This window comes from Saccopteryx bilineata, chromosome 1 (genome assembly GCF_036850765.1).
Source record: "Saccopteryx bilineata isolate mSacBil1 chromosome 1, mSacBil1_pri_phased_curated, whole genome shotgun sequence".
NCBI classification, from domain to species: Eukaryota; Metazoa; Chordata; class Mammalia; order Chiroptera; family Emballonuridae; genus Saccopteryx; species Saccopteryx bilineata.
In genome coordinates this window covers 311102568-311130281 of record NC_089490.1, presented here as the reverse complement: position 1 = coordinate 311130281, position 27714 = coordinate 311102568, and the positions used below count along the sequence as shown (strand labels likewise).

At 38.8% G+C, this 27714-nt stretch overlaps 1 protein-coding gene across 1 annotated transcript in view; it reads left to right on the top strand.

Annotated features, from left to right (window-relative positions):
• DDX10 (DEAD-box helicase 10) overlaps nt 1-27714 on the top strand; it is a 338420-nt gene that overhangs the window by 267406 nt on the left and 43300 nt on the right. The window contains exon 17 of the mRNA XM_066247305.1: nt 23232-23368. Coding sequence (XP_066103402.1) covers nt 23232-23368 — 137 coding nt within the window. The remainder of the gene's footprint in view (nt 1-23231; nt 23369-27714) is intronic.

Genomic DNA, 27714 nt, shown 5'->3' with positions numbered 1-27714 from the left:
CTGAGGTATTATAATACAGATGAGAAAGGAAATTTGGCTGGTAGTATTTGGGTGGTGAAGTAAACTTCCTGGAACCCACTTCCTGACTGGTCCTGTTTTCTGTAAGCCATATACCTTCAGTAATTGCTTTTGAAGGTTTGCAAAAAAAGATCATCAGTTACTGAAAGAATCTCTCAGATTGCTACGGAGAAAATAATGATCCAGGAGACAATTTTTATATGTTATAATATTCCTTCTTGCATCTGTGCCTTTCCGTCTATCACCATGAATAAATTGTCTCAGCTTCCATCCAAGGCCAACCCCTCTACTTGGGCTCTGGATCCCATCTCTTCCTTTCTACTCAGGAACTTTGCTCTTGAATTTTCCCATGTCTTTTCTGTAATATCAATTTCTTCCTCTTTACCAGATCGTTCTTATTAGCATGCTAACATGTGGTATCTCATCATAAGGAAGAGAAGTCACTTCCTAGCTTCTACTTTCTCCCTTAGTTTTGTCACATTTATTGATTTTCCTTGATATTAAGTTTACCAAATTTTTTCTACACTGCTGTTACCACCCTAACCATCCTCATCTCTTCAGACTACTTGATTAGATGTTATACTTCCATTTCACTGAAACGTTTCATTGCACAACCATCAGCAACTTCTATTTTATCAAATGGCTGGTTCCAAGACTTTATTTTACTGCATTTGACTCAGTTGTTCATTCATTTCTACTTGAAATCTTTCAGAAAATCACATTTTGAAAATCTCTTTGGAAACCTCTCCATCTCTTTTACTAACTTCTCTTCTACTTCTAGGAGTCTGATTGTTGTAATGCTTCTGGGCTCAGTACTTGGACCTCTTTTCTTTGTCTTCACTCATCCCCAGGTGATCTCATCCATTTTCAGTACTTTATATATCTTTTTAATGTTGATGAATCCTAAATTTCTATCTTTAGCCTTCATCTCTCTCCTGAGCTTCTACTTCATATATTTAACTGCCTATTTAATATTTTCACTTGGGTGACTGTTAGACATTTAAGATTTATTGTGGTTAAGCAAACTTTTTCCCATGCTGAGCAAAGAAATTTATATGCTTTTAAGATCAACAAACCAAAGGGAATGATAAGAATTTAAATTATCTCTATTCTTGGGAAAGCACAAGTGGATATTATGTAATAGGTAGCTTGTTAATTCATCTTCATTTATGAGCGATTCCTAAGGTATTCTGTCTATTCTTTCCCCGGTGGTTTGTGAGTCATTTTCAAAACAGACTTAGTGACAGAGAGAATCCACTGTTTTTAACAGTTTAGAAGCATACTGTACCTTTCAATGATGCCACCCAGTACAAGTTAGATACTGAAAAGGCAAGGCATACTGAGTGGAAAATTCAAGCTAAACAAATAGTTGTTTACAAATCCGTCTCCCCATTTCTGCTACATCTGTACCTCTCCAAGTCTTCCCCATCATAGTTTATAGCATCATCATTTACTCATTTGATTGGGTATAAACTGTATAGGAGTTCCTTGCAAGAAACAACCTCATTGCTACCTCTAGGCCTTTATACTTGTTGGTCTATCTATAGGAATGCTCTTTCCCTAGATCCAATGTAGTTTTTCCCCCTATCTCTCCCCCTCTAATCTTCTCCTTCCCATCTTTTCTCCTCTTTATTCTCCATCTTTCTCTCTCTTTTATCTTATTTCCCCTCTCTGTTCATCCTTTCTCTCCCTGTCTCTCTGTCTTTTGTCTTCTTCCTGTTCTAGTGATGAACCCTCTGAAAAATTATATAAAAATTATTGAAAATGAAATCATTCTTTATTACCAGGTTTTTGCTAAAAAGGAAGTGAAAAGCCTCCATCTATCTCCTTAAAATCTGGGTTCTTCTGAAAGCACTACTAAATTTTACCAAGGAAAATCCATCCTCATTTGAATGCTACTTCTGTAGCATTGCTTTCACATCTAAATATTTCAGTGGCATCAGGATATCAGACACCAAAAACAAAGTAGATTTTATTTATTTGGAATGAAACAAAACCACAAGATAGCAGTTAAGAGCTATGACAAATCAAACAAACATTTTCAGTTGTTCAGCTACCAAGTTATTACCATGGTCTTTCTTTGAATCTGTGTTCATATTTTTGTTTTTGTTATTGTTTACTAGCAAAGATTTCATTAGCCACATAAAACTAATCTCAGTAGATGAGCATGTGGATACTATCCTGTACATTTGAAGGCTATCCCTTTTATTACCACTGCTTTAGCTTAAACATTTCTATTTTTTGTCTTGTAGTTTACCCCTAACATCTTTTTTTCTTTCATTGAATATATAACTTCTAGAAGATGATACATTGCTTAGAAACATTAGAAATAATTAGTTATTTACATTGTTATAGTTTTGGAACAATCTACAAATTAGCAATTTTTATATTTATAGCAAAATGGAAGGTTAATTTCTTTTCTGAATGTGGGAATACCTTACTGTCATATTATATATAGATAGGCAATATAAGTATCATGTATTATATTGCTTTTCCCAGTATAGAAGTCAAGGCTCTTAATCACCAAACAATTAATTGATTTTTAGAATTAAGTAATTATTTCCCAAAAAGAAAAATGTCAAAGCATTTCTTAAAATCTTAGAGGTATTTTGTTTCCTCATATTTGTCTCTGTAGCAAATAAGTTGCTTGGAAAAGGTTGTTCTTTTTTTTTGTCCTAGTTTTATTATTTTTTTTCCTTTAAGAAAAACTGTGATACAGGAAGTTTGTCAGGCTTTGAGTAGATCACTAGTGAATTTTCTTGCTGATGCAAAGAATGAACTCACATCTGAAATAACCTGAAAATCAGTCTGCTAATGACATTGTTAGAAATATTAAAGTTTTTTTCCTCCTTTTTAGTTAGTAAATCAGTCTTGGTTTTGCTAACTTTTTAGGTCAAAGGAAATGCATAACACTTTGTTTGAAATAGTGTTTTTAGTGCTTATAAGCCTTATTTTTAAGATGAGATAAGTCACGGATTTCAATAGCCTTGTCAGTCACTTCATAAATCTGTCTTTTCACAAAGGGATAATGATTAGAATGAAAATAAAGGTACCAAACCATTTATGTTATAGACCCTGAACTATAATAATTACCTGTCCATATGAAATGTCAAATTTAATTCAAGTAGGGGGTGATAATACTACCAGATACAATTCGTGGCTTTAATTATCTTAAAGTACACATATTCAATATGTATTCACTTTCTTAGCGTTGTAGTTATATTGGCCAAATGAACTCCTTTCTTTATACAAAAATAAGTAAAATATACTATCTTCTGGTTGTAAAGGTAATATGCCATTTGCTTTCTGTAGTCAAATATAGTTTAATATTTCCATGTCCTGACTATTTCAGTGCATGCTCTGCAGATCTGCAGTCTGCACACAGGTTCTTGAGGCTATACAGCTGCACCTTTACTCCTGACTAGAGTTGATGCTATAAAATCTGTTTACTTTACTAATGTAGTAAAATCTGCTTGAACAAAACATTTTATTACAGAAGTTTTGGACATGCTGTGCTGGTCATATACTACTAGAAATGAGATGTAGATGTTGATATATCTGACAAGATGTGTCAGATCCAGCCCCCCTTTAAAAAACTTATTTTGAAGCATAACCAGATTTTCTTGGTGTTCATTTCTATGGTTAAAATCTAGTTTTTTGCAACATAAGATAATGTGATTTAGTGATAAGAACATAGAGTTTGCATTTAGAAGACTCAATTCCAATTTAGACCCTGCCATTTACCAACATTGTGGCCTTAGGCCAAGATATTTAAGATCGGAGCTGGGTGTTTTGTTGTTTTTGTTTTTTGTCTATAAAATAGAAATAATTATCCATCAAATAGATTTGAGAATTAAGAGTTAACATAGTAAAAATGTGCTTTGAAATCCTGGAGGGAAGGGGGGAGGGCGTTACGGGGAGGGAGACAGGGGAGATGTACCGGGGAACATGGGTGACATTAGAATCTATGTAAACATAATAAATTGAAAAAAAAAAAAGACCAAGATATGTCAGATGGGACATTGGTGGGTTAACAAACTAGACACTTCGATCTGGTCTTCATGATAACTCAGAGAGGGGTAGGGAAGTGAAGCAGGTAAGGGAGCTCTCCCATCTACACACATGCACACCTCATTGTTCTTTTAGACTCATAAAGGTCAGATGACAAAAGAACCTGACATGCAAGGATATATTATGGGTAAAGTATATATTCTTCATTATAAGAATGTTCCTTTACTACTTCAGAAGACTGACTTAAAGTGTCAAAAAAAATGTGCTTTGTAAACTATATTGGTTATACAAATATCAGAATTCTTATCGATATTACCTTTCCTTATTAATTCTGTACCTTTAAATGTTTCCAGGTTACCTTCCTCAGCTTTTACAATAATTACATGATTTGTAGATGTCAGTATGACAGGAGATGGAGCCAAATATGACCCATACCCCATCCCACATAGTGTGTTTTTCACTAAATGTTTACTGTTACCCAGTTTTTACTTCACTGCAGATTACAGTTGTGTTTGAACAATGGAGTTTTAGTTTATTTATGACCTTAAAGTACCTACAGCTTATCAAACTTGAGCCAGAGCAGAGTTAACCATACAAAAGATGCTAAATTCTGTACTCCATATTAGACTAACTTGAATTTTGGCAGAATATAAAGAAACCTTGAGAAGCTTATTTAGTTATAGCAACAGTAATTTACTGTTTACTTTTTTGATTGCTGTGAAATAAGTAAACCATAATAAAGAGCAGCTCACAATTTCTGCAGAGCCAAAAATGAGAATGAAGGAGAAGCCTGGGAAAAAAGAATGTTGTTTCTTAGAAGTTTGGTTTGAATGGTCATATCATAAATATAAGTGATTATCTCCTTAACAAATAAAAGTTTTAATTATTAATAGGTAACCTTTTCAATAATTAAAAAGGTTAAGGAATAGTAATATGATTTCTTCTGTAGCAGAAATTTTTTTAAAGGCATATTAAATCTCCTTAAAAAGATAAAAATATATATATGACATTTGACATAGGATTAGATATTACAGAACAGACAGATAGCTCTTAGGTACTTGTTAAAATGTAGGTGCATGGCTGCCTAAGACAAACTCCTTTGAGAATTTGACTTTTCTGAGTATTTGTTAAATTTATAAGTCTTTTACAAGGGTAAATATAATTTGATGCAAATGTCTTACATAATTTACTGTAAGAATGAGGAAAGAACAGATTTATGTTGGTACCCACATTCTGTGCTTGGAAGATAATAGCCTATAAATAGGCCATTAATTGAGGAACTATCAATTCATATCACTTGTAAACTGCAGCCAAGAGAGAGACTTCTTCCACCTACCAGGAGCTTGTTGGGAGTGACAGGTGGGCCTGTGTGGGATCTACAGACAATATGTTGCAAATGTCCTCAGCTATTCTAGACCTGCTGCTTTGTTCTCTGTCTCTGATTGTCACCCGGTATCTGTGGCACTGAAGCATCGTCTCCAACTACTGCTTTAAAAAAAAAAAATTAAAACAAATGTCATCACTTCATCATGGTGCTTACTGCTAGAATGAATTTTTCACATACACTTTTTAATTCCACTTCCCTCCCTGAGAGCCTGTGTAGACTTCATTCGTTAAACTCCTTTTTCCACACTTTGAGTCCTCCATAAATGGACGTCACCCTAGGATCCCACCACAAATTTGTTTACTTGTTCATTATACCAAGTTTCTTTCTGCAGAGGATTGGGGGATTCCATGAGAATACTTACCGTGAAATAATGGCATAATGTATTTAGAAGTGAGGGGGGAAACATGGAAATACAGAAAAAAGAGCAGAAGATTAAGACTAGGAAAGAAAACTCCGATGTACATACAGGTCATACCTGCTGTAACTGAGGTTAAGATGTAGCTCTGAACTGCTAGCTATCACCTGTTCTGTCCCCTCCAACACACATCCACTCTAGTATAAACTCTCCACGATGCCATGTTCAGTAGCATTTCTGTGTGTGTATGTGTGTGCGTGTTTGTATTCATTTACCATCTTTCTACATATCGCCCATTATTCAGATTGCATCTCACATACATTTCCCACTTTTCATGAAGCCTTCCTGGCATGTCCCAGCCCTCTTGGAACTCTTTTGATTCCTGTAGCAGCTATATTCATGGTGTATACAGTAGTATGAGCTTTTCATGACCCATCTTTTGTAGTAGTTAGGAATTATGTTGTAGGCAAGCTTTCCCAAATAAGAGTTTAAGTATTCTGAAAGATTTTGTATATATAAACTTGTCTGTAGGTGGCTTCCTTCATCGCATTGTCATCCTGTAGTGGTGTCTGTGCCACCAGCATTCTTCCAGGCCCTAGAGAGATCATGTTTTACTTTTCTGAGTCCCTCAGATTTCCTTAGTGTGCCTTCAAGGTCCTTCTCAAACTAGTGCATGTGCACTCTTCTAGCCTGGCCTCCTACTATTGTCCCTTTCTGAAAACCCCCTCTTTTTTTTGGCCTCGCTACCTTTCCCTGTACTCTTAAACATTCTAACTCATCCTCAAGACTATTTTGAATCTTTTCTGTGAAGTCTTCACTGTCCTCTTTGATTTCTTTTGTGTATGTGTGTGTGCACTAATAAAGTAATCCTATTAGCAGGTGTTTTACAATATGGAAATCTTATGTCAATTAAACTGGCATATACCAGGCTATAAATAAATACTTGCTGAAGGAAGGAAGAAAAAGATGTACACTTGAGAGTTCATAAATTTGTATGGTAGCTTCTTGGTATAGTGATGGTTTAGGATTCATATTGATATTTAAAGATTATTGTTATAAACATCATTGACTTAGTAGTTTCTATTGTGGATGAAGGTAAGCAGTATTTTTAACCAAATACTCTCTTTTGTGAGTATTTTTAACCAAATACTTAATTTTGTATTACAACCCAAAGATTTGGGTTCTAGCTCTACCACTAACTATACTTATATTCTCTAATCCTATTTCCTTATCTGTAAAGTACGAAATTCTAACACATTTTCATCCATTCATACATTTGTTCATTAAACAGATATGTTCTAGACATTATTTTTATGTTTAAATTTAAATTTTAAATAATTATAGTGGTCTTTCCATGTGTTGCCTAAACCTTTAGAAAATGAACCAAAATGTTTGTTTTATTATTTTTTCTGTTACTTTGCCTACCTTTTACTTTTGGAAAACACAAAATAAATTGTCTTTCAAATATATGGTTAGTAGGGATTGTAGTCTCAATTCTTTATCTCTAATTACATGTGAACAGTGATTTAATATTAACCCGACACCTGAATGATGTACAGAAATTGCTTTTTGTCAGTGTCTTACTAGGGAAGCATTGGTTGCTAAATAGACTTTTAAAGAGATTGATATGCAAGATTAGCTGTATTTTTCCAAAGAGAGGACGTAATAGAAGATAAGAAATTTCAAGTAAATTTATGCAGTGGACAAGTTAGCTATGATTTCCAGGTATTCACCTTCTCAAAATATGCTTCTGCTGTGTAAACAAAACATTTCTTTGCTTTTTCTGAATGGAAAATTGATCATCTTAATTGTACCTCCATTCAAACCCACTTATAAAGGACTGTACAACAAACTGAAAGGAAAATAGTTTCAGCTTTAGAAGATTTTTCACAAGTGAATTTATGAAAATCTAACTTGAATATTAAAATCAGGAAGCATTTAATTGATTTCTTGGTAAAAAGTAAAAGAAAAGCTTGGAGAACACGAGGTTAATATGCCTTGACTGCACGTGTCATGTTTTAGCAGAGGAGGAACTAGGTTGGTGCTACGAAGTTTTACAGATAGCAGGAAGAATGAGAATTAGGAACTAGTAAGTGCACTTGAAGTGTCCTAATTCATTCTTATTGTCTTTATTTAAGGTGAAGATGGTAAAGATGTAGTAGGAAATTGATAGTAACTGAGATTTTTATCCTTTCTGTAATATAACCCACCTTCACTTAAGGTGAAGATTCTAATGCAGAATTTTAAAAGATGTATTTATACAGTTTAGAATGAGCATTACTAATTTTTTTTCATAAGCTATTGCTTATTATGTGCTCCAGATCAATATTTTTCTAATGTTAATTTGAAATTCATTTTAAATAAACTTGAAAATAGAAACCTAAAATGAATAATAGAGCAAATTTAACAAGTATTATCATGGCTTATCTTAAAGCTCATTTACTGAATTTGTTAAATAAAAACTTAATTTTGTTACCAAAGTGTCATTTAGGATATAAAATACTTAATGATTCAAAATGCAGAACTCATTAGAAAGTGGTGTTTTGCTCATTTAGGTATATTCTTGAGTAAAATACTTTGTCTTTAAAAATATTTTTTAAGCTGAATTTCTTTTATTTAAATTTTTATTAATTTTAATTTATTGTGCTAACGTGGACTCAAGTGTTCCACTCAATATAACACCCTCACTCCCCTACCCTGTGCCCCCACACACCTCTTTTGTCCCCCTCCCCCTAACTTCCTGCCCCCTTTCCTCTGGGATTTCTTGTCCTATTATCTGTAGCTATGTGTTATGTATATATACTTTCACTAATCCCTTTACCTTCTCTGATACCATTACCTCACTTAAGGTGAAGATTCTAATCCCTCTGACTGCTGTCCCTCTGCTCCCTGTGACCCTGCCTCTATTTTGTTCCTCAGTTCACTTTGTTCATTAGATTCCACAGATAAGTGAGATCACATGATATTTTTCTTTCTCTGCCTGGCTTATTTCACTTAGCATAATAATCTCCAGGGCCATCCATGCCCTCACAGAAGGTCAGATTTACTTCTTTTTCACAGCCGCCTAGTATTTCATTGTGCATATGCACCACAGCTTTTTAATCCACTCATCCACTGATAGACACTTGAGCCGTTTCCAGATCTTTGCTATTGTAAACAATACTGCAGTAAACAAGGGGTGCATATCTTTTTTTGAATAGGTGATTTAGTATTCTTAGAATATATTCCTACAAGTAGGATAGCTGGGTCAAAAGGCAGTTCCATTTTTATTTTTTTGAGGAAACCCCATGCTGTTATTCACAGTGGGTGCACAAGTTTACATTCCCACCAGCAATGCAAGAGGGTTCCCTTTTCTCCACATCCTTGCCAGCACTTACTGTGTGTTGTTTTGTTAATGAGCACCATTCTGACAGGTGTGAGGTGGTCTCTCACTGTGGTTTTAATTTGCATTTCTTGGTGATTAGTGAAGTTGAATATTTTTTCATATGCTTATTTGCCATCTGTATGTCTTTTTTGGAGAAGTGTCTGTTCAGTTCTTTTGCCCATTTTTTAATCGAATTGTTTACCTTCTTGGTGTTGAGTTTCAGAAGTGCTTTATAAATTTTGATTATTAACGCCTTATCAGATGTATTGGCAAATATGTTTTCCCACTATGTGGGTTGTCTTTTTACTTTGGTAATAGTATCTTTTGCTGTGCAAAAGCTTTTTAGTTTGATATAGACCCATTTGTTTATTTTGTCCTTTATTTCACTTGCATGTGGAAATAAATCAGCAAAAATAATGCTACAAAAGATATCAGAGAGTTTACTCCTATGTTTTCTTCCAAGATGTTTATGGTTTCATGACTTACATTTAAGTCTTTTATCCTTTTTGAGTTTATTTTTGTGAATGGTGTAAGTTGGTGGTCTATAATTTTATTTTTTTTCATGTACCTGTCCAGTTTTCCCAACACCATTTGTTAAAAAGATTGTCTTTACTCCATTGTTGCTCTTACCTCCTTTGTCAAATATCAATTGACCATAAAGGTATGGGTTCTCTATTCGATTGATTTGTGTGCCTGTCCTTATGCCAGCCAGTACCACGCTGCCTTGATTACAATGGCCTTGTAGTATAACTTGATATCAGGAAGTGTGATACCTCCTACTTTAGTTCTCATTTTCAAGATTGCTGAGACTATTCGTGTTCTTTTTTGGTTCCATATAAAGTTTTGGAATATTTGTTCTATATCTTTGAGGTATGCCATTGGTATTTTAATAGAAATTGCATTGAATTTATAGATTGCTTTGGGTAGTATAGACATTTGAATGATATTTACTCTTTCTATCCATGATCATGGTATAATCTTCCACTTGTTTTTATCTTCCTTGATTTCTTTTTTCAATTTCTTATCATTTTTCAAGTACAAGTCTTTTACTTCCTCAGTTAAATTTACTCTTAGAGATACTTAATTTTTTTGTTGTAATAGTGAAGGGAATTGTTTCCTTAATTTTTCTTTTGACAGTTTATTGTTGGTGTATAAAAATGCCACTGATTTTTGAATATTAATTTTAAATTCTGCCACTTTGCTGAATTCATTTTATCAGGTCAAGTAGTTTTTGACTTGAGACTTCAGGGTTTTCTATGTACAGTATCATGTCATCAGCAAATAATGATAGTTTTACTTCTTTTACAATTTGGATGCCTTTTATTTTTTCTTGTCTGATTGCTGTGGCTAGAACTTCGAGAACTATGTTGAATAAGGGTGGTAAAAGGAGACAACCTTGCCTTGTTCCTGATCTTAAGGGGATTGCCTTTTTTTTTTGTATTTTTCTGAAGCTGGAAACGGGGAGAGACAGTCAGACAGACTCTCGCATGCGCCCGACCAGGATCCACCCGGCACGCCCACCAGGGGGTGACGCTCTGCCCACCAGGGGGTGATGCTCTGCCCCTCCGGGTCGTCGCTCTGTTGCGACCAGAGCCACTCTAGCGCCTGGGGCAGAGGCCAAGGAGCCATCCCCAGCGCCTGGGCCATCTTTGCTCCAATGGAGCCTCGCTGCAGGAGGGGAAGAGAGAGACAGAGAGGAAGGAGGGGGGTGTGGAGAAGCAGATGGGCACTTCTCCTGTGTGCCCTGGCCGGGAATCGAACCGGGGTCCCCCGCACGCCAGGCCGACGCTCTACCACTGAGCCAACCGGCCAGGGCCAAGGGGATTGCTTTTAAATTTTGCCCATTGAGTATAATGTTGACTGTGGGTTTATCATAGATGGCCTTTATCATGTTGAGATATATTCCCTGTATTCCCACTTTGCTGAGAGTTTTGATCATAAATGGGTGCTGGATTTTATCACATGCTTTTTCAGCATCTATTGATATAATCATGTGATTTTTATTCTTCCTTTTGTTTATATGATAGTCACATTTATCGACTTGTGAATGTTGTACCAGTCTTGCCTCCCCAGAATAAATCCTACTTGATCCTGACGTATTATTTGTTTTAATGTATTACTAGTTTGTTTGCTAATACTTTGTTGAGAATTTTAGCATCTACGTTCATTAGGGATATTGGCCTATAGCTTTTTCTTTCTTTCTAGTGTCCTTAACTGGTTTTGGAATGAGGATAATGATTGCTTCATAAAAGCAGCTTGGAAATCTTCCCTCCTCTTGAATTTTTTGAAATAGCTTGAGAAGGATAGGTGTTAGTTCTTTGAATGTTTAGTAAAATTCACCTGTGAAGCCATCTGTTCCAGGACTTTTGTTCGCTGGGAGTTTTTTGATAACTTTCAATTTCATTTGTTTTAATCAGTCTGTTTAGGTTTTCTCATTCTTCCAGATTGAGTTTTGGAAAATTGTATGTTTCTAGAAATTTATCCATATCACCTAGGTGTCCAAATTTTTTGCATATACATCTCCATAGTGTTTTAAAATTGTTTGTATTTCTGCAGTGGCAGTTGTTATTTCTCCATTTTCATTCATAGTTTTATTTGAGTCCTCTCTCTTTTATTCTTGATGAGTCTGGTTAAAGGTTCGTCAATCTTGTTTACCTTTTCAAAGAACCAGCTCTTGGTTTATTAATCTTTTGTATTATTTTTTTAGCCTCTATGTCATTTATTTCCACTGTGATTTTTATTATTTTCTTTCTTCTACTTTCTCTGGGCTTTATTTATTGTTCTTTTTCTGGTTCTTTTAAATGAGGGTTAGTTGTTTAATTGAGCTTTTTCTTCTTAAGGTTTGCCTGTAATGCTATGAACTTCTCTCTCAGGACTGCTTTTGCTATGTCCCATAAATTTTGACTTGTATGTTCATTTTCTTTTGTTTCAAGGAAATTTTTTATTTCTTTCTTATCTCATTGTTAACGCATTCATTATTTAATAGCATGCTGTCTAGCCTCCAAGTGTTTGTTTTTCGATTTTTCCATTGTAGTTGATTTCTAATTTCATGCCATTGTGATTAAAGAAGGTACTTGATATCATTTTGATTCTCTTAAATTTATTGAGACTTGTTTTGTGTCCTAACGTGGTCTATCCTAGAAAATGTACTATGAGCACTTGAAAAGAATGTATATTCTGCTGCTTTGGGGTGAAAGGTCCTAAAGATATCAATTAAATCCAGTTGATCTAGTGTGTCATTTAAGGCTGCTGTTTCTTTGTTAATTTTCTGTCTGGAGGATCTGTCCACTGATGTTAGTTGGGTATTAAAATCCCCTATTATTATAGTATTGCTTTCCATCTTGCCCTTTTGTCTATCAGAATCTTCTTTATATATTTATGTGCGCCTATATCAGGCACATAAATATTTACTATGGTTATATCCTTTTGTTGGATCAGTCCCTTTATCATTATGTAGTGACCTTCTTTATCCTTTACTATAGCCTTTCTTTTAAGGCTATTTTGTCAGATATAAGTATTGCTACCTCAACTTTTGTTTTTATGAAATACTTTTTTCCATTCCTTCACTTTCAATCTATGCGTATCTTTTGTTCTGAGGTGGTTCTCTTGTAGACAGCATATGTATGTGTCCTGTTTTCCTATCCATGCAGCTACCCTATGTCTTTTGATTGGAGCGTTTAATCTATTTACATTTAAGGTTATTATTGATATGTACTTATTTATTGCCAATTTATTCTATAAATCTAGAATACTCTTTTTTTCAATTTCTTTTTTTTTTCCATTCCTGTTTTTACAGCAGGCCCCTTAACATTTCTTGCAGTACTGGCTTGGTTTTAATGAATTCCTTGAGGGGTTTTTTTTTGTTGTTTTTTTCTGCAAAGCTTTAAATTTCTCCTTCAATTTTAAATGATAGCCTTGTTGGATAAAGTAGTCTTGGGTGTACGTTTCTGATTTTCATCACTTTGAATATTTCTTGCCAATCCCTTCTGGCCTCAAGTGTTTCTGTTGAGAAGTCAGATGTTATCCTTATGGAGGCTCCTCTGTGGGTATTTAACTGCCTTTCTCTTGCAGCTTTTAGTATTTTTACTTTGGTATTTTAATTATGATGTGTTTTGGTGTAGGTCTCCTTGGGTTCCTCTTTAATAGGACTCTCAGTGCTTCTTGAACTTGTGTGACTTTTTCATTATTTCAGGCAAAATTTCAACTATGATTTCTTCAGAGAGGTTCTCTACCCCTTGTTCATTCTCTTCTTCTTCACGAACCCCTATGATGTGGATGTTGTTTCTCTTCATGTTGTCACAGAGCTCTCTTTAGAGTTTCCTTAGTCTTCTTATGCCTCTTTTCATTTTACTGCTTTGCTTCTGTGCTTTTTACCTTGTCTTCTAACTGCTGATTCGATCCTCTGTTTCATCGAGCCTGCTGTTGAGTCCTTCTAATGCAGTCTTCATTTCTGATACTGTGTCATTTCGGACTTTTTTTTTTTATGATTTCAATGTCCTTTTTGATGTTTGCTATCTCTTTATTTAGGTTCTCATTATGATCATACATTGTTGCTCTAAGATCCTTGAGCATCCTAAAAATCATTATTTTAAACTCTGCATGTGGTAGTTTAGTTACTTTTATTTCATTTAGTTTTTTTTTTTTTTTTTTTTTGGTGATTTCTCTTGTTTATTCATTTGGGTCTCATTTCTTTTTGTCTGTGTATTGGGGAGTGCTGTCTGACTTTGAAGTTGTTGTTTTTTTGAGAGTCAGAGAGATAGATAGGGACAGGCGGACAGGAATGGAGAGAGATGAGAAGCATCAATCATCAGTTTTTCGTTGCGACACCTTAGTTCCTTGATTGCTTTCTCATATGTGCCTTGACCACGGGCCTTCAGCAGACCAAATAATCCCTTGCTCGAGCCAGTGACCTTGGGTCCAAACTGGTGAGCTTTTGCTCAAACCAGATGAGCCTGTGCTCAAGCCGGCGACCTCAGGGTCTCAAACCTGGGTCCTCTGCATTCCAGTCCGATGCTCTATCCACTGTGCCACCACCTGGTCAGGAGACTTTGCAGTTTTTGTGGTGTCTTTATGAGGAAGATGGGCTCAGTGGTACTGACCTGCAGGCCACCTGTTTTCCTTGCTCTTGGAATACTTCTTGAGGGTACTGTTTTTTCCTCCTGTTGTATGTGAGTACTGAATGCAGTTGGTTCTTTCGTGGGTGTGGTTATCCCTTCAGGCTGGCTGGCTGTAAGGGTCAACCTTGATCATGTGTATTAAACACTGTGCAATGTCTGTCCTGTCTGGTGTATTTATTCTTCACAGTGCCTGGTGCCCTCTAGACTTTTCCTTTAGTTGTGCTGCTTGTGTAGCTAGCTGGGTCTAGGGTTGATGCAGTCTGCCACCCACACTACCAGTTGTGTTGGTTCTAGATCTTAGATTAGCGTCAGCTGTTGTTTCAAACTGCTGTGGGCTACGCTATTTGTGTCAGCGTTTCCTGTACCTGGGTAGTGAGAGGGGCAAACCTGTGTATAAGGATCAGCTTCCTCCTGCTGAGAGATGACAGCTGTTCTGTAAAAGCCTCAAGCTCTGTAAGATTTGCCTCCACTTTACAGCTGCTGTACCTCCTCTTACAGCTGCCTGGTCTTCCAGCAGAGTCTTTGGTAGGAAGACTGTAATGTAGGCTCAGACTAGCCTCACCCAACCAACCCCTCTACAGGATGAAAGTTTGTTGGGTTAGGGCAGCTGAGGTTGGGAATACAACGTTAGTTGGACTCCCTACTTAAGGAGTCTCTTGGTCAGAAGTTCAATACAGGGAATGTGGCCCCTACTCCAGAGCCTAATCCCTCAGCCACTGCTGGATACCCAAATTTTATTTCTCCTCAACAAGGTGAGCAGCAGGTTCAGATCGATTGGGTTTGACACTCCCCTCTGCAGAAGTTTTTACAGCTGGTAAGACCTTGGTCCTCAGAGAGGAAAACTGAGACAGTCCTCTCCTGGGGCTGACTGTGTCCACCGAGAAAGTGGCTAAGCCCCTCGACCAGATCTAACAATAGACTTACAGGGCCCCACACTTTAAATGTCCATGCCCCAAAACTCCCTCCTTTCCCCCTGTGGAATCTAGCCCAGCAGGGCAGGATATCCAGCACCCAGGCTGGCTATGAAGCTCTACCCTCTCCAATGCACATGAGCCACTGTGCTGGTGCTAATCACAGACAACAGAACTCACTTCAGCTGGGCCAGGTGTGAGGAGCCTTTCCGTAGGCTACCACTCCAGCAAGGGTTATTAGGTCCTGAACCGATACTCTCTGCAGCTGGCTACTGGATATGCTAGCCCTGGGCCTCCCTGGCAGGAACCTGGTGCAGACCAGTAGAAGACACTGCATGTGACTGGCCTTCAGCAACCTTCTTGGAGCTACAAGCAATCCGGAGTTTGTGGCTGCCTCTCCTAGGCCCAGGTGCACGTGGAAATACCAAGCTGCACTCCTAAATTGGATTTTTTCCACTCTGGGCCTTGGGAAAGGTCCGCTTAAAAGGCCGAGGTTTCCTCAGTCCTGCCTCTTGCAGCCTCTGTCTGCTGGCTGCTTGTTGGGCTTGGCCACTGAAAGATTCTCTGGTAGAGTCTAGTGCAGCGGTTCTCAACCTGTGGGTCGCGACCCCGGCGGGGGTTGAACAACCAAAACACAGGGGTTGTCTAAAGCCAACGGAAATACATATTTTATTTAAAAATGTATAATAAATATGTATTTTCCGATGGCTTTAGGCGGCCCCTGTGTTTTGGTTGTTCGACCCCCGCCGGGGTCGTGACCCACAGGTTGAGAACCGCTGGTCTAGAGCCTGAGGCAATTTGTGGATTAGGAAGGGTGGTGGGTGTGACCCCTCAGTCCCAGGTGTCAGTCTGTCCAGACTTTTTTCACAGATGTAAGTAGGGTATGGCCCCAGGAGTCCAATGGGTGTGACCTCTGGGACAATGGGTGTGGTCTGCCTACAGTCCAGACAGTTTCTACTGAGTCTTTTTGGGGGTGGAGGCACCAGTCTTAGACTTGGAAGTGTGTAGGGGAAAGCTCCAGCCTCAATAGCAGAAAACTGAGTCACTGATATGCCCCCTGCTTCCTGGCTTCTCAGAAAGACCCAGTCACCATGGGTTGAGCAGAAGAGACTCCCGAGGGCAGAGCAGTTGCTTTTCTCCAGGCTGATGCCTCTTAGAGGGGACTGCTCCTCCCAAGAAAGATGGCGACTGCAGTATTAAAGAGTGACTCAGCACAGGGGTTCCACTGGCCGTCCCCCACAGTGTCTCTTTGTAGGCCTGCAACTTTACACTCTCCTCATGCAACTGTAGTCCTCTTAGCTCTCCCTCCACCAGAGCCCTGGGTAAGTGGCTGTGTATAAGATTTTCTGCTCTGGCCCTTTAAAATGGAGCCTGCATCTCGAGAGCTTCGTCTCTTTCTCACAGACAGAAACCCCAGCTCTTTTTACCGCCAAATGCTGTCTTGGCACCTCTTGTGGCTCTGGCGCTCCTGGCCTGGGGCTGAGGACCTACACCTCTCAGGGTGACCCTCCCCGCAGTAAGAGTCCTTCTGGACCCTCAGCCGCTACTTGCTCCTGAGTATGGGGCAACCCTTTCTGCATCTCTGCTCTTCCTACCAGTTACGGTGTGGCCTCTTCTGTCATCCTTGGTTGTAGATTCCTCTTCGTTTAGTCCAAAGTTGGTTTTTCAAGATGATTGTTCTTAAGTTGTGTAATGCCAGTGGCTGTGGCCAGTCAGGTTCACATTGGATTCAGGAAGATGGTAAAGAAACTGGAAACGGAAAGCATTAGGGCCATTCCATTTAATAAAGTCTCACAATGGCGGACAAGCACACAGGCAGGAGATAACCTCTTTTCCAGCACCCAGACAACAAGAATGGCCTCTCACAGTGGCGGGCAGGCAATCTGCCATCCTCTTTCTCTCCCCAGCGCAAGCACCCATAGCCTTACATAGGCTATGCACATGTACCTCTCCCACGTGCTCATGCACTAATGAAGCAAAGTGCTTGCAGCTAGTAACCTGCAAGGAAGCCTAACACAGCTGCCCCACATTCCACCCCTTTAGGGTTGCTCACTTCACAATAGGTACATTACATAAATTCCAAAAAATTTCCATTACAACTGTGTCCTTCAGAATGTCTCACTGAGCACCCTGCCCAGGGAGTTAACTGGAGGCCCACCTCCAACTCCCCACACCACGGTGCCAGTAAGGCCATCCATCGTAGGTGTGGGCCTGTACAGTCCAGGGCTGTAAGGCCAGTAGCCACGGCCACCATTGCTGCCGCCTGGCCCATGCAGGTTTGCATTAGATTCGGACGGTAATGAAACAACGGAGCCAAGAACTGGTGGGCCATTAGTTTTAATCCTAGCTTGCATCTGGCGGACAAGAAATACACACAGTGGGAAAACACTTCCCTTTCCATTCAGGGCTCCCAAAGCCACTGACTCATCCGAGTTTCCTAGAATGAAAGGTTTTTACCTCACCAGCCTTATTCACCTCTGTTCCCCATCTCCTTCTCTCTGCACAAACTGACAAGTCTCCTTCAGCACTCTGCCACCTTGGCTGCTTCTCTTCTCCTCTACCTGGCCTTTCTCTGCTCTCCTCCCAGCATAGGCCCCTCTGCCCCATTTTATAGTGTAGAAATAAAAACCTTTAATCCGGCCCTGGCCGATTAAAAAAAAAGATTTTTCTTAAGCAAGTGTAGTACTCTTTAGAAAACTTTCCAGAGTAGTGAGTAACATCACTGAGCAAATAATCTATGAATTAATTAATTAATTATTGCTTGGTGTGAAGGCATGACTCTTTTTTCAGTAGCTCCTGTGCAGAGCGCATGCATCTCATAATCGCGTCTCACCTCACTGTACTGATCCTTGATGAACTGTCTTGTCAAATACATCACATCACATGCAAGGGACCGACTCTGCATTGGTCGAATACGGACATTTACAGATTAGTCTTCCAATATCAAAAAGGAGGACATGTAGGAGGACACTTTTTGAGGAATACACACAGTATTCCTCAAATACTTTAGGGAAGACGGAACTTACAAAAGGACTGTCTTCCCTAAAGGAGGATGGTTGGTCACCTTACTATATAGCATCAGAATGGGAGCTGGTCACCAGAAAGATTGAACAATTAGAGGATGGGAAATTTTAGTACCACCTCCCTCCTCTTGGGAGGAAGTTGGGGCAGGAAATTCAATTACAAGAACTTTCATGTTGGTGAATGCCTTGATGTGCTGGGAAGGTGGTTCACATGAGGGGAGGCATGGAAGCTCTGTACCCCATCTCTACTCCATACCTTGCCCTATGCATCTTTGTTTAGCTGTTCCTGAGTTGTAGCCTTTAATAATTGCACCAGTAGTCATAACTTTATGACTACTGGTTCTGTGAGTCATTCTAGAGAATTATCACTTCTGAGGACAGGGTTGTGAGAATCCCTGACTTTTTAGTCAGCCAGGCAGATGTGCAGGTAGGTAGTAGCTTGGAGACCCTATTTACAGGGGGCACCTGAAGTCTGGGTATTCTTGTGGGCAGAGCCCTTTTACCCATGGTTCTATGTCAACTCTGCATAGTGTCAGAATTGAGTTGAATTGTTGGAGCTCATTGGTCCTGGAGGATTGATGTTGAAAAGACACCACGTGTTTTGGTGTCAAGAAAACACCCCAGACCAGGGAAGAGAAAGTAGAGGAGGATTTCAGTAGAGAAACAGCAGGTGTGAAGATTCCAAGGTGGGAAGGGGCTTGACTCATTCCAACACCTGAAAGAGAGTGAGGCTTAAAAGGTTGGTGTTAAGCCTAATCCGGAGGGACCCAAAACATTGAAGACACGAACAAAGTCCATCGATTACACATCAAAGCTTTATTGTCTAGCTTGGCCAAGCAGCGCAACTCCAACAGTGGTCTGAGGGAGCGCGAGCGCCGGTCCTTTGTTCTACTTAGTTTTTATAGTTTTGTAAGTGGGAAGTACAGAAACAAAATTGTAATTAGGAGCCCCTTACCACTATTGGTTATAGTCATATGTCCTTTAACATGATAGGACCATGTTCAATTTGCAAGCCATACATTATTTTGGAGAAAACAAAATTTACAAGTCAACATAATGGCAAAAAGATATCTTTTTACATATTAATTAAAAGGCATTCCCTGCCTGACCAGGCGGTGGCGCAGTGAGTAAAGCGTCGGACTGGGATGCGGAAGACCCAGGTTCGAGACCCCGAGGTCGCCAGCTTGTGCGCAGGCTCATCTGGTTTGAGCAAAAAGCTCACCAGCTTGAGCCCAAGGTCGCTGGCTCCAGCAAGGGGTTACTCGGTCTGTTGAAGGCCCGTGGTCAAGGCACATATGAGAAAGCAATCAATGAACAACTAAGGTGTTGCAACACGCAACGAAAAAAAAACTAATGATTGATGCTTCTCATCTCTCCGTTCCTGTCTGTCTGTCCCCTGTCTATCTCTCTCTCTGACTCTCTCTCTCTCTCTCTAAAAAAAAAAAAAAGGCATTCCCATATTATCTAGTGTTCATCTGCTATCTCTCTGTCCAGAGTCACAAGTGTTAACTACACGCATTTACATAGGAGAGGTAGTTTCCGTGGGGACAAATATCCGCAAATGGTTCATTGCTATAAGAAAAGGTTTATTTTGGCTTTTCTCTCTCTGCACGTGGCTAGCCATTCACCCCTTTCCCCACAGGTGTGGTGGAATGTCTGGGGATCCATGTTTCCCTCCCCTTTGCATTTACAATACAATGCCAAGGGCCATCCTGGTTATGCCAGTCACACAGTACAGAGGCTATTCTCACAATATCTCTGCACACCTAACCCAAATTAATAAAATGTTCTCCAAGCCTCTTAAAATATTAATATTAATTCTGTAGTTTTTGGTACCTTACAACACCTGCTGGTGAAGTGGCTCAGTGGCTCCTCAGTTGGAAACAGGTGACAGACACAATTAGAATTGAAACATTTTAAAAATACAAAACTAACCTTCTAATCACAGCAGAGGATTGGAGTGATCAGAAGGAGGGAAGAATGGTTACAGGGAGGCTCATTAGGAAGCTGGTACAATATTCATACAAGAGGAAATAGAAGCTTGGGATACCTGGGCAGTGAAAATGGGGAAGAGCACAAAGGTTGACATAGAAAGCACTGATAAATGTTCTAGGAAGTTTATAAAATATGCTGGATTCTGAGTAGTAGCAGCAGGAATTCAAAGCTTTCATAGTAAAAGTTGAGATTCAGGGTGATAAGGAGAAGACATAGCAATATGTCCAGGTTTGCATGACCTTGGTTAAGTTATTTGGTCATCTAAATCAGTTTCTTAATTTTGAAAATGGAAACAATAATTCTTTTTCTTCCTACTTTATAGGGTTTGAAGATCAACTGAGATATAATGTGTGTCAGCGTTTACATACAGAGTAAATTTGTTATAGGAGAATGCTGTAACAGACGAGAACGTCTGTTTCTTCCCATCATGAAAAGTGAACACTGGCTTGGTTACATTTCTTTTTCAGATATTTTCATCAGCTCTGCTTATAATTGAATTTTTCAAATAACTATTTTAGGAAAATTTATCTTTTTTTTTTTTAGATGAAATATTTTCCCCAGAAGTTCTGAAAGTATATTTTAGGAACAGCCAGTGACACACACAGAGGTGACCCTGATCTCTGTGTGTGTGTGTGTGTGTGTGACCTATTTTTTTTTTTTTTAAATTTCTCAGGGCCTTGAGAGGCAGGAGTGTGGGTGTGAAAGTAAGGATTCTTGGCTCTTGTTTTGTTTTGGGCTGAGAGGGTGGAGAGATGGGAGAATGATTAGCCAGAGACTGGCTGCAGCTTCCACCCTGAAATGCCTGAAGAGGAGACATACTGATAGGGAGGATCCATAATCAGCCATGTGAGGGGACCCATACATCGAAGAATATTACATCAGGTGTGGCATTTAGCAGGGCCAGTGGAATCAATGCACTCTTACTTAGTGCACTCTTTCTGTTCCTCAGAAATAGCAAAACATGGCTTTCATTTATTTTAGGGCTATGTGGGTGGCTGTCCTAGAACAGTTTATCATCAGGGCAGGGACTTTTTCTTATTCATGGCTGCTTCTCCAAAATCTAGTAGTGTGTCTGGGACTATAATAGCTCCCTGTTGAATAACGGCATTTTTGTAAGGCATCTCCACAATATATACTAAACTGCTCTCTTAGACCATATTTAACATGTACACTTATGCTTCTGTGCATTTGATTCCCTGGACTATATGATGAACCCACATAGTCTAGTGGACTCTCCTTCCTTAACATCTCTCATACCTCCATCTCCACTGCCACATCTTCATCAAATCCCCTGCCTCTCCTGGATTATTGTGGTTACAAAATGATCAGAATCATCAGGCAAAAGGTTATATAGTGATCAAAATCATCTCTCTTCTGGCCTGTTTTTATCTAATATTGAGGTAGTTTTAAAATTTACATGTGTGTGGACAGGAGCACTAAAACAACATTATTCCTTTTTCTCTGCTAGCTGAATTATAAGTAATAAAATGACAATTTCCCCCCACATTACCATATTTTCTCATGTGTAAGACGCACCCCTTTTCAAAAAATTAGGGGTCTAAAAACTGGGTGCGTCTTATACAGTGGTCATAGATTTATTTTTTAAATGTGCATTTCCTACTTTTTCACACAGATGAGAAGTTGTATGAATTTTATGATGAATAAAACTTGAGTTCAATAATTTTATATAATTTTTTTTTCAAATTTTGGGCACCAAAATTAAGGTGTGTCTTATACATGGCAGCATCTTATACATGGGGGAGTACGTTACATTTCAGAGACTTAATAGTGATCTACTTTCAGAACCATATTTCATTTCATTTTATTTCATTTCTGAAGTAGCATGAATGTTCTTTCATTTGAGGCATTTTTTTTTTGTCTTCCCATTTTGGTGACTTCTTTGTGTTTGTTTCTGTGTGATAGATCTGCTATGCCACCCAGTCTTGGTGGGGTGGCCTTAGGTAGTTGTACTGTGGGACACCATGGCACAGTGTCCTTGATATCTTGCACTGGGTGTTCCAGGCATGTCCCTTGTATGGGTTATGTGGACCCTCCTGTTGTAATTGAGTTTTGATTGCTACTGGCCCATGTGTGTGTGGGCTCAACCCTCTGGCAGGCTGACTGTGAGGATCGAGGTGCTGACCACACAAAGCAGAATTCACCTCAGTAGGGTCAGGTGCCTGTCAATACAGTATCTCCCTTTGGATATACCACTTGTAAAGCTAATTGGATCCTGCTCTGATGTTGTCTGAACCTGGCCACTGGGTGTATTGGTTCTGGGGCCTCTTGGGAAGGACTCTGGTGCAGGTCAGTATCAGTTGCTGCCCGTGACTGGCCCTGGGTAACCTGTTTGGAGCTACAAAGAGATCTACAGTTTGTGGCCTCTTGTCCTGGGCCTGGGTGTGTGCCGGAAAGATCAAGCTGCAGACCAAGGCTGGCTTTCATCAGCGCCTGGTGCACACGCTGTTAAACCCGCCTCTGTACAAGACTCAACCAATGAATTCATAAATAAGGGGGTTTGACATACTGATGTTTCTTTCTCTCCCCCCTCTCTAAAATCAATAAATGAAATTATTTTTTAGAAAAGAGGCACCCATCAGCTGTTTTTATTTGTTTGTTTTTTTGTGGGGTTTTTTGTTGTGGTTTTTTTTTTTTTTTTTTTTTTTTTTTTGAGAGTAGCAAGGAGAGAGAGAGACAGGAACATCGAGCTGCTCCTGTATATGCCGTGTCCGGGGAATTAAACCAGCAACCTCCATGCTCCAGGATGACACTCGAACCAAACACTCTAATCCCCAGCGAGGGATTAATTTTTACTGATTTTTTTAGAGAGACAGAGAGAGGAAGGGAGAAAGAGGGGAGGGGAAAGGGAAGCATTAATTTGTTGTTTCACTCAGTCGTGCATTCTTTGGCTGCTTCCTCTGTATGCCCTGACCAGGGATTGAACCTGCAACCTTGTCATTTTGGGATGATGCTCTTAACCAACTGAGCTAACTGGCCAGGGCCTCTATCACCTATTTTCTTAAACCACAATTTCCCTTGTGTTTTCTTAGTCCAAAGATGAAGAAGAAGCCTTTCTGGATTGGAGTGATGATGATGATGATGGATTTGATCCAAGCACACTTCCAGATCCAGATAAGTACAGAAGCTCTGAAGAATCAGACAGTGAAGATACGGAAAATAAAATTAGGTATGTTTTTACCATTGGTAACATGAAATATCTGAGTCTTCTCTTTTTAATTCAAAAGATGTTGTGGAGACAAATGTCTCATCCATTTTCTTATTGTTTCTATAATCCCTGTTAACAGGTATAAGTATTATAAATGCTGGGTTTTTTTTTTTCATTATTCTTTTTTTCCCTTGTCTCTTTCTTCATACTCCTTTATTCTTAAGAATTTGATGCATTAGGGATTAGGGTATACTTAATACGGACAGAGGGAGAACTTTATTTTGATTCACTGTTAAAGGACTATATTAAGAGTGTTGTTAAAAATTGTCTCTGAATTTTAAAAAAGAGCCATTATACTTTTGCATTCTGTGATATAAAATTAAGTAACAAATTCATAATATAATGGAAAGCTTATACATAAACAACCCTCAACAAATTCTGTCAATTTAAAATCTGTTCATTTGTAGTGTGGACTTACTTGCTACCATGTCCAAAGCAGATGAAATGTGATGAATTGAAAATACTATAACTTGTTCAGCATTTGTTTTCAGAGTACTATGTATTAGATTACATTGAGATTCTGTTGATTTAAAAATTGAGGTCATTGAGCTTCATGGACATTTTTAACCAATGTGCCTGTGTAGTCAGAATGTAGGTACTAATGAAAGATGAAATTAATATGATCAAAGGGAAGAGGAAGTTGATGCAAACCCTCCCTACGGGCTAGCCCAAGTGGAGTTGGAGAAATGGGCCACAGACAGTTATTATTTTAAGTAAGAACATAAATAAAATGGTCATAAAAAGATTATCCCCTTATGAGAAAATACTGTGGGGAGATTATTTCAGTTATTTTTCATTTTAATCTATGCTCATTTAAACATAGAATTATTTTATAATAGTGAAAATGCTGTCCAGGATGCAATCTACCCAAGTGATGCGAGAATCTTGAGACATTTGCTATTGTACATGCTTAGATAGTGGATAGAATAGCTTTCTAGCATATTTGCCAACAAGGTAGTGGGTGTCAGCTTTACTACTATAAGAGTCGCCACAGGTGAAAATATGATAATTTCATTAGGATTTAGAAAAATATATAAATGTATGCCATAAGGGTTAAGTAATTTAGGTTCAGGGCATTTCTAATCTTTAGAAATTGACTTTAACTATCAGTATGGTTAAGTTTGCTGCCCCTTCTGTTCTTACATAAATGTTTCTTTTTGAGAATGGCTATGGGATCCGTTTTGATAGATGTAATCTAATGACAAGTATGACTTTATATCATTAATTTCCAAATGTTTCTGTGTAATTTTACTTTCTGGTGGGAACAATAGTCAGTTCTTACAATTTGTTGTGCAGCCATTTTTGCACATCTGTCTAGCATACCTCTGACACAGAACCAGCCTTTGTGTGTGTGTGTGTGTGTATTTTTCAAAAGTTAGAAGCAGGGAGGCAGACAGACTCCTGCATGCACCTGACCGGGACCCACCTGGCATGCCCACCAGGGGGCAATGCTCTGCCCATCTGGGGCGTTGCTCCATTGTAGCCAAAGCCATTCTAGCGCCTGAGGCAGAGGCCATGGAGCCATCCTCAGCGCCTAGGCCAACTTTGCTCCAGTGGAGCCTTGACTGCAGGAGGAGAAGAGAGAGACAGAGAGGAAGGAGAAGGGGAAGGGTGGAGAAGGAGATGGGCGCTTCTCCTGTGTGCCCTGGCTGGGAATCGAACCTGGGACTTCCACACTCTGGGCCAACGCTATGCCGCTAAGCCAACCGGCCAGGGCCTCAGCCTTTTATATATATATAAAATTCAATATATATATAATTGAATTTTTAGAGAGAGAGAGAGAGGAAGGGAGACAGAGAGAGAAACACTGACTTGTTGCTCCACCTATTTATGCATTTATTGGTTGATTCTTATATGTGCCCTGACTGGGGATTGAACCCGCAACCTTGGCATATTGGGATGATGCTGTAACCAAGGCCAAGAATCAGCCTTTTATAGTCATTGTCCAGATGTTAGTATTCCTTCTATATCTAATTCATAAGGATTTTTTCCTAACATTTTTATGATAGTTTCTGGGTCATCCTTAATTTGTTTTTAGCAGACATTTCATGTCATCCTTCTGGCATTTCTTACCCTTAGAGTGGCACTTCCTTGCTACCACCTAGTTAATTTGGTTTGTTGTCTAATAGCTTCATGTGTGTTAGCCTCTTAATTAGCCAGTAAATGCTTTGTAGCTAGAAACTCAGTTTTTTTGTTCCAGTACCTCCGGCGCCAGCTTCTGCTCCTATCCCCAACATTAATGTCTGGCACTAAGAAGACCCTGAGATATTTGAATTGATTGATTGGTAAAAGATTTATAGAGTTAAAACAAAAACTCTAAACTCTAATGATAAGCAGCTATGCAGTTGGTCCTAAAAGCTTAAGTGATACAGGAGATGACAGAATGATGGGTGGAGAATTGAAAGAAGCCAAGTTGAGATAGTATAATAGTGGTGGACATGGAGGTAGAAGTACTTTGAGATGCCAGAACATTCTAACTTAAAGATAAAGTTTCAGATAGAAAATATTTAACCATTACTTAAAAATTAAAATACTTTTAATTTTAAGCATAGCTAGTAGTAACTGCATCAGTAGCAATTGAAAAGAATAGGTAAACTTAACCTTTAGCTGAAGAAAATATTCTTTTGTTGAAGAAAATATCAACAAGGACTTTATTCCTTTAGCCATTTAAAAGGCTTCCTTAGTTAGTTGCCTTTGGTTTACCAACAGTGATTGTCTAGTCAAACTCCTCCTTATTAGGTGAAGAAACCAAGGCATCACCGGATAAAATAGTGATTTGTTTGTGTTCACAACACAAGTTAGGGACATTGTGAACTGCCCAGATCAAATTGATTCCCTATGTCTAATACATACTCCAGTCAGGTTAGTGGAGTTACTCTAGCATTAGGAGAGGTAGCTTCAGAAAACTTCCTAAAGACAAATTTGTTGTCATTTGGCTGAAGACCTGCCCATGGACTACAGGATAGATTTGAGTAGACCATGGTTTCCCAGCTTTAACATATTGACATTCTGGCCCAGATAATTCTTTGGTTGGGGGAGTCGGGGGTGGAGGAATGCTTAGGAATGATTGTTGGCTGTTTAGCATCATCCCTGGCCTCTACCACTAGCACCTCCGTGGTTGGGCAAACCACAAATATCTGGCAGCAGATATTGCCAGATATCCCTCAGGGAGCAAATCTCCCACAGTTGAGAACCACTGGACTAGACCCAGAATGGCAGGTGCATATTACTGGTATTTAATTTTCCCATCCCATAGTCAGGGTAGGCTTTGTCTATATTCCTTTCCATTTAGCCCAAGCAGTTCTCCTCAGTACAGTATTTATTAACCTATTGGGATTGGTACAGAAGATAAAACCTATATGCCATTCTTGGACTAGAATGCTGGAGTTAGGGTAAGTTACAAGTAGTAGTCTACATGTGAAATTTCTGTTTGTGCTCTAATTTTCATTTTCCTTCTTTTTTCCCTGCTCTCTTAAGATCACCTCAATGGCAATGAGTAAAGATATATGTAAACTAAATCCAAATTTGTTTTGTATAAGAGAAAGTATTCACAAGTAAATCCATATATACTATAGGCCCTAGCTGGTTAGCTCAGTCAGTTAGAGCATTGTCCCAAAACACCAAGGTTGTGGGTTCGATCCCTGCTCAGAGCACATATAAGAAGTGACCAATGAATGCACAATTTACTGGAACAACAAATGAATCCTTTTCTCCTCCCCCCTTCTCTGTCTCTCTGAAATCAAATTAAAAAAATAAATACATAAACATTAGAAATTTGACAGTAGTAATTGCTGTTAATTATAATTAATAGCTCTAATATAATTTTTCTGTATTGTTACAGCTTGGCTATATTTTTTTCCTTTGCCTCTCTTATATGACTAGATGCTAAGATTTAAAAAAAATTATTGATTGTATTTAGAGAGAGGGAGGAAGAGAGAGAAACACTGATTTGTTGTTTCACTTATCCATGTATTATTCGTTGGTTGATTCTTTTATGTACCCTGACCGGGGATTGAACCCACAACCATAGCATGTCAGGACGACACTGTAACCAGCTGAACTACCTAACCAGGGCTCTAAATGCCAGATTTTATGACACTGCTTTAGATGGTCCTCATGGTATAGTCACAGGTATTATTTATTGCATTGTTTTTAGTTGCCACTCAGTAATTGTAGGAATAGCTAGTGTTCCGGCCTCTTGGTCATCTTCTCTAACCCCGTAGGTTATTCTCTGGGTGTTGACTTTGCATTTTCAGAAATAAATTTACTCTTATGGGACTAGATACACCAAGTAGAAAATGGCTGTT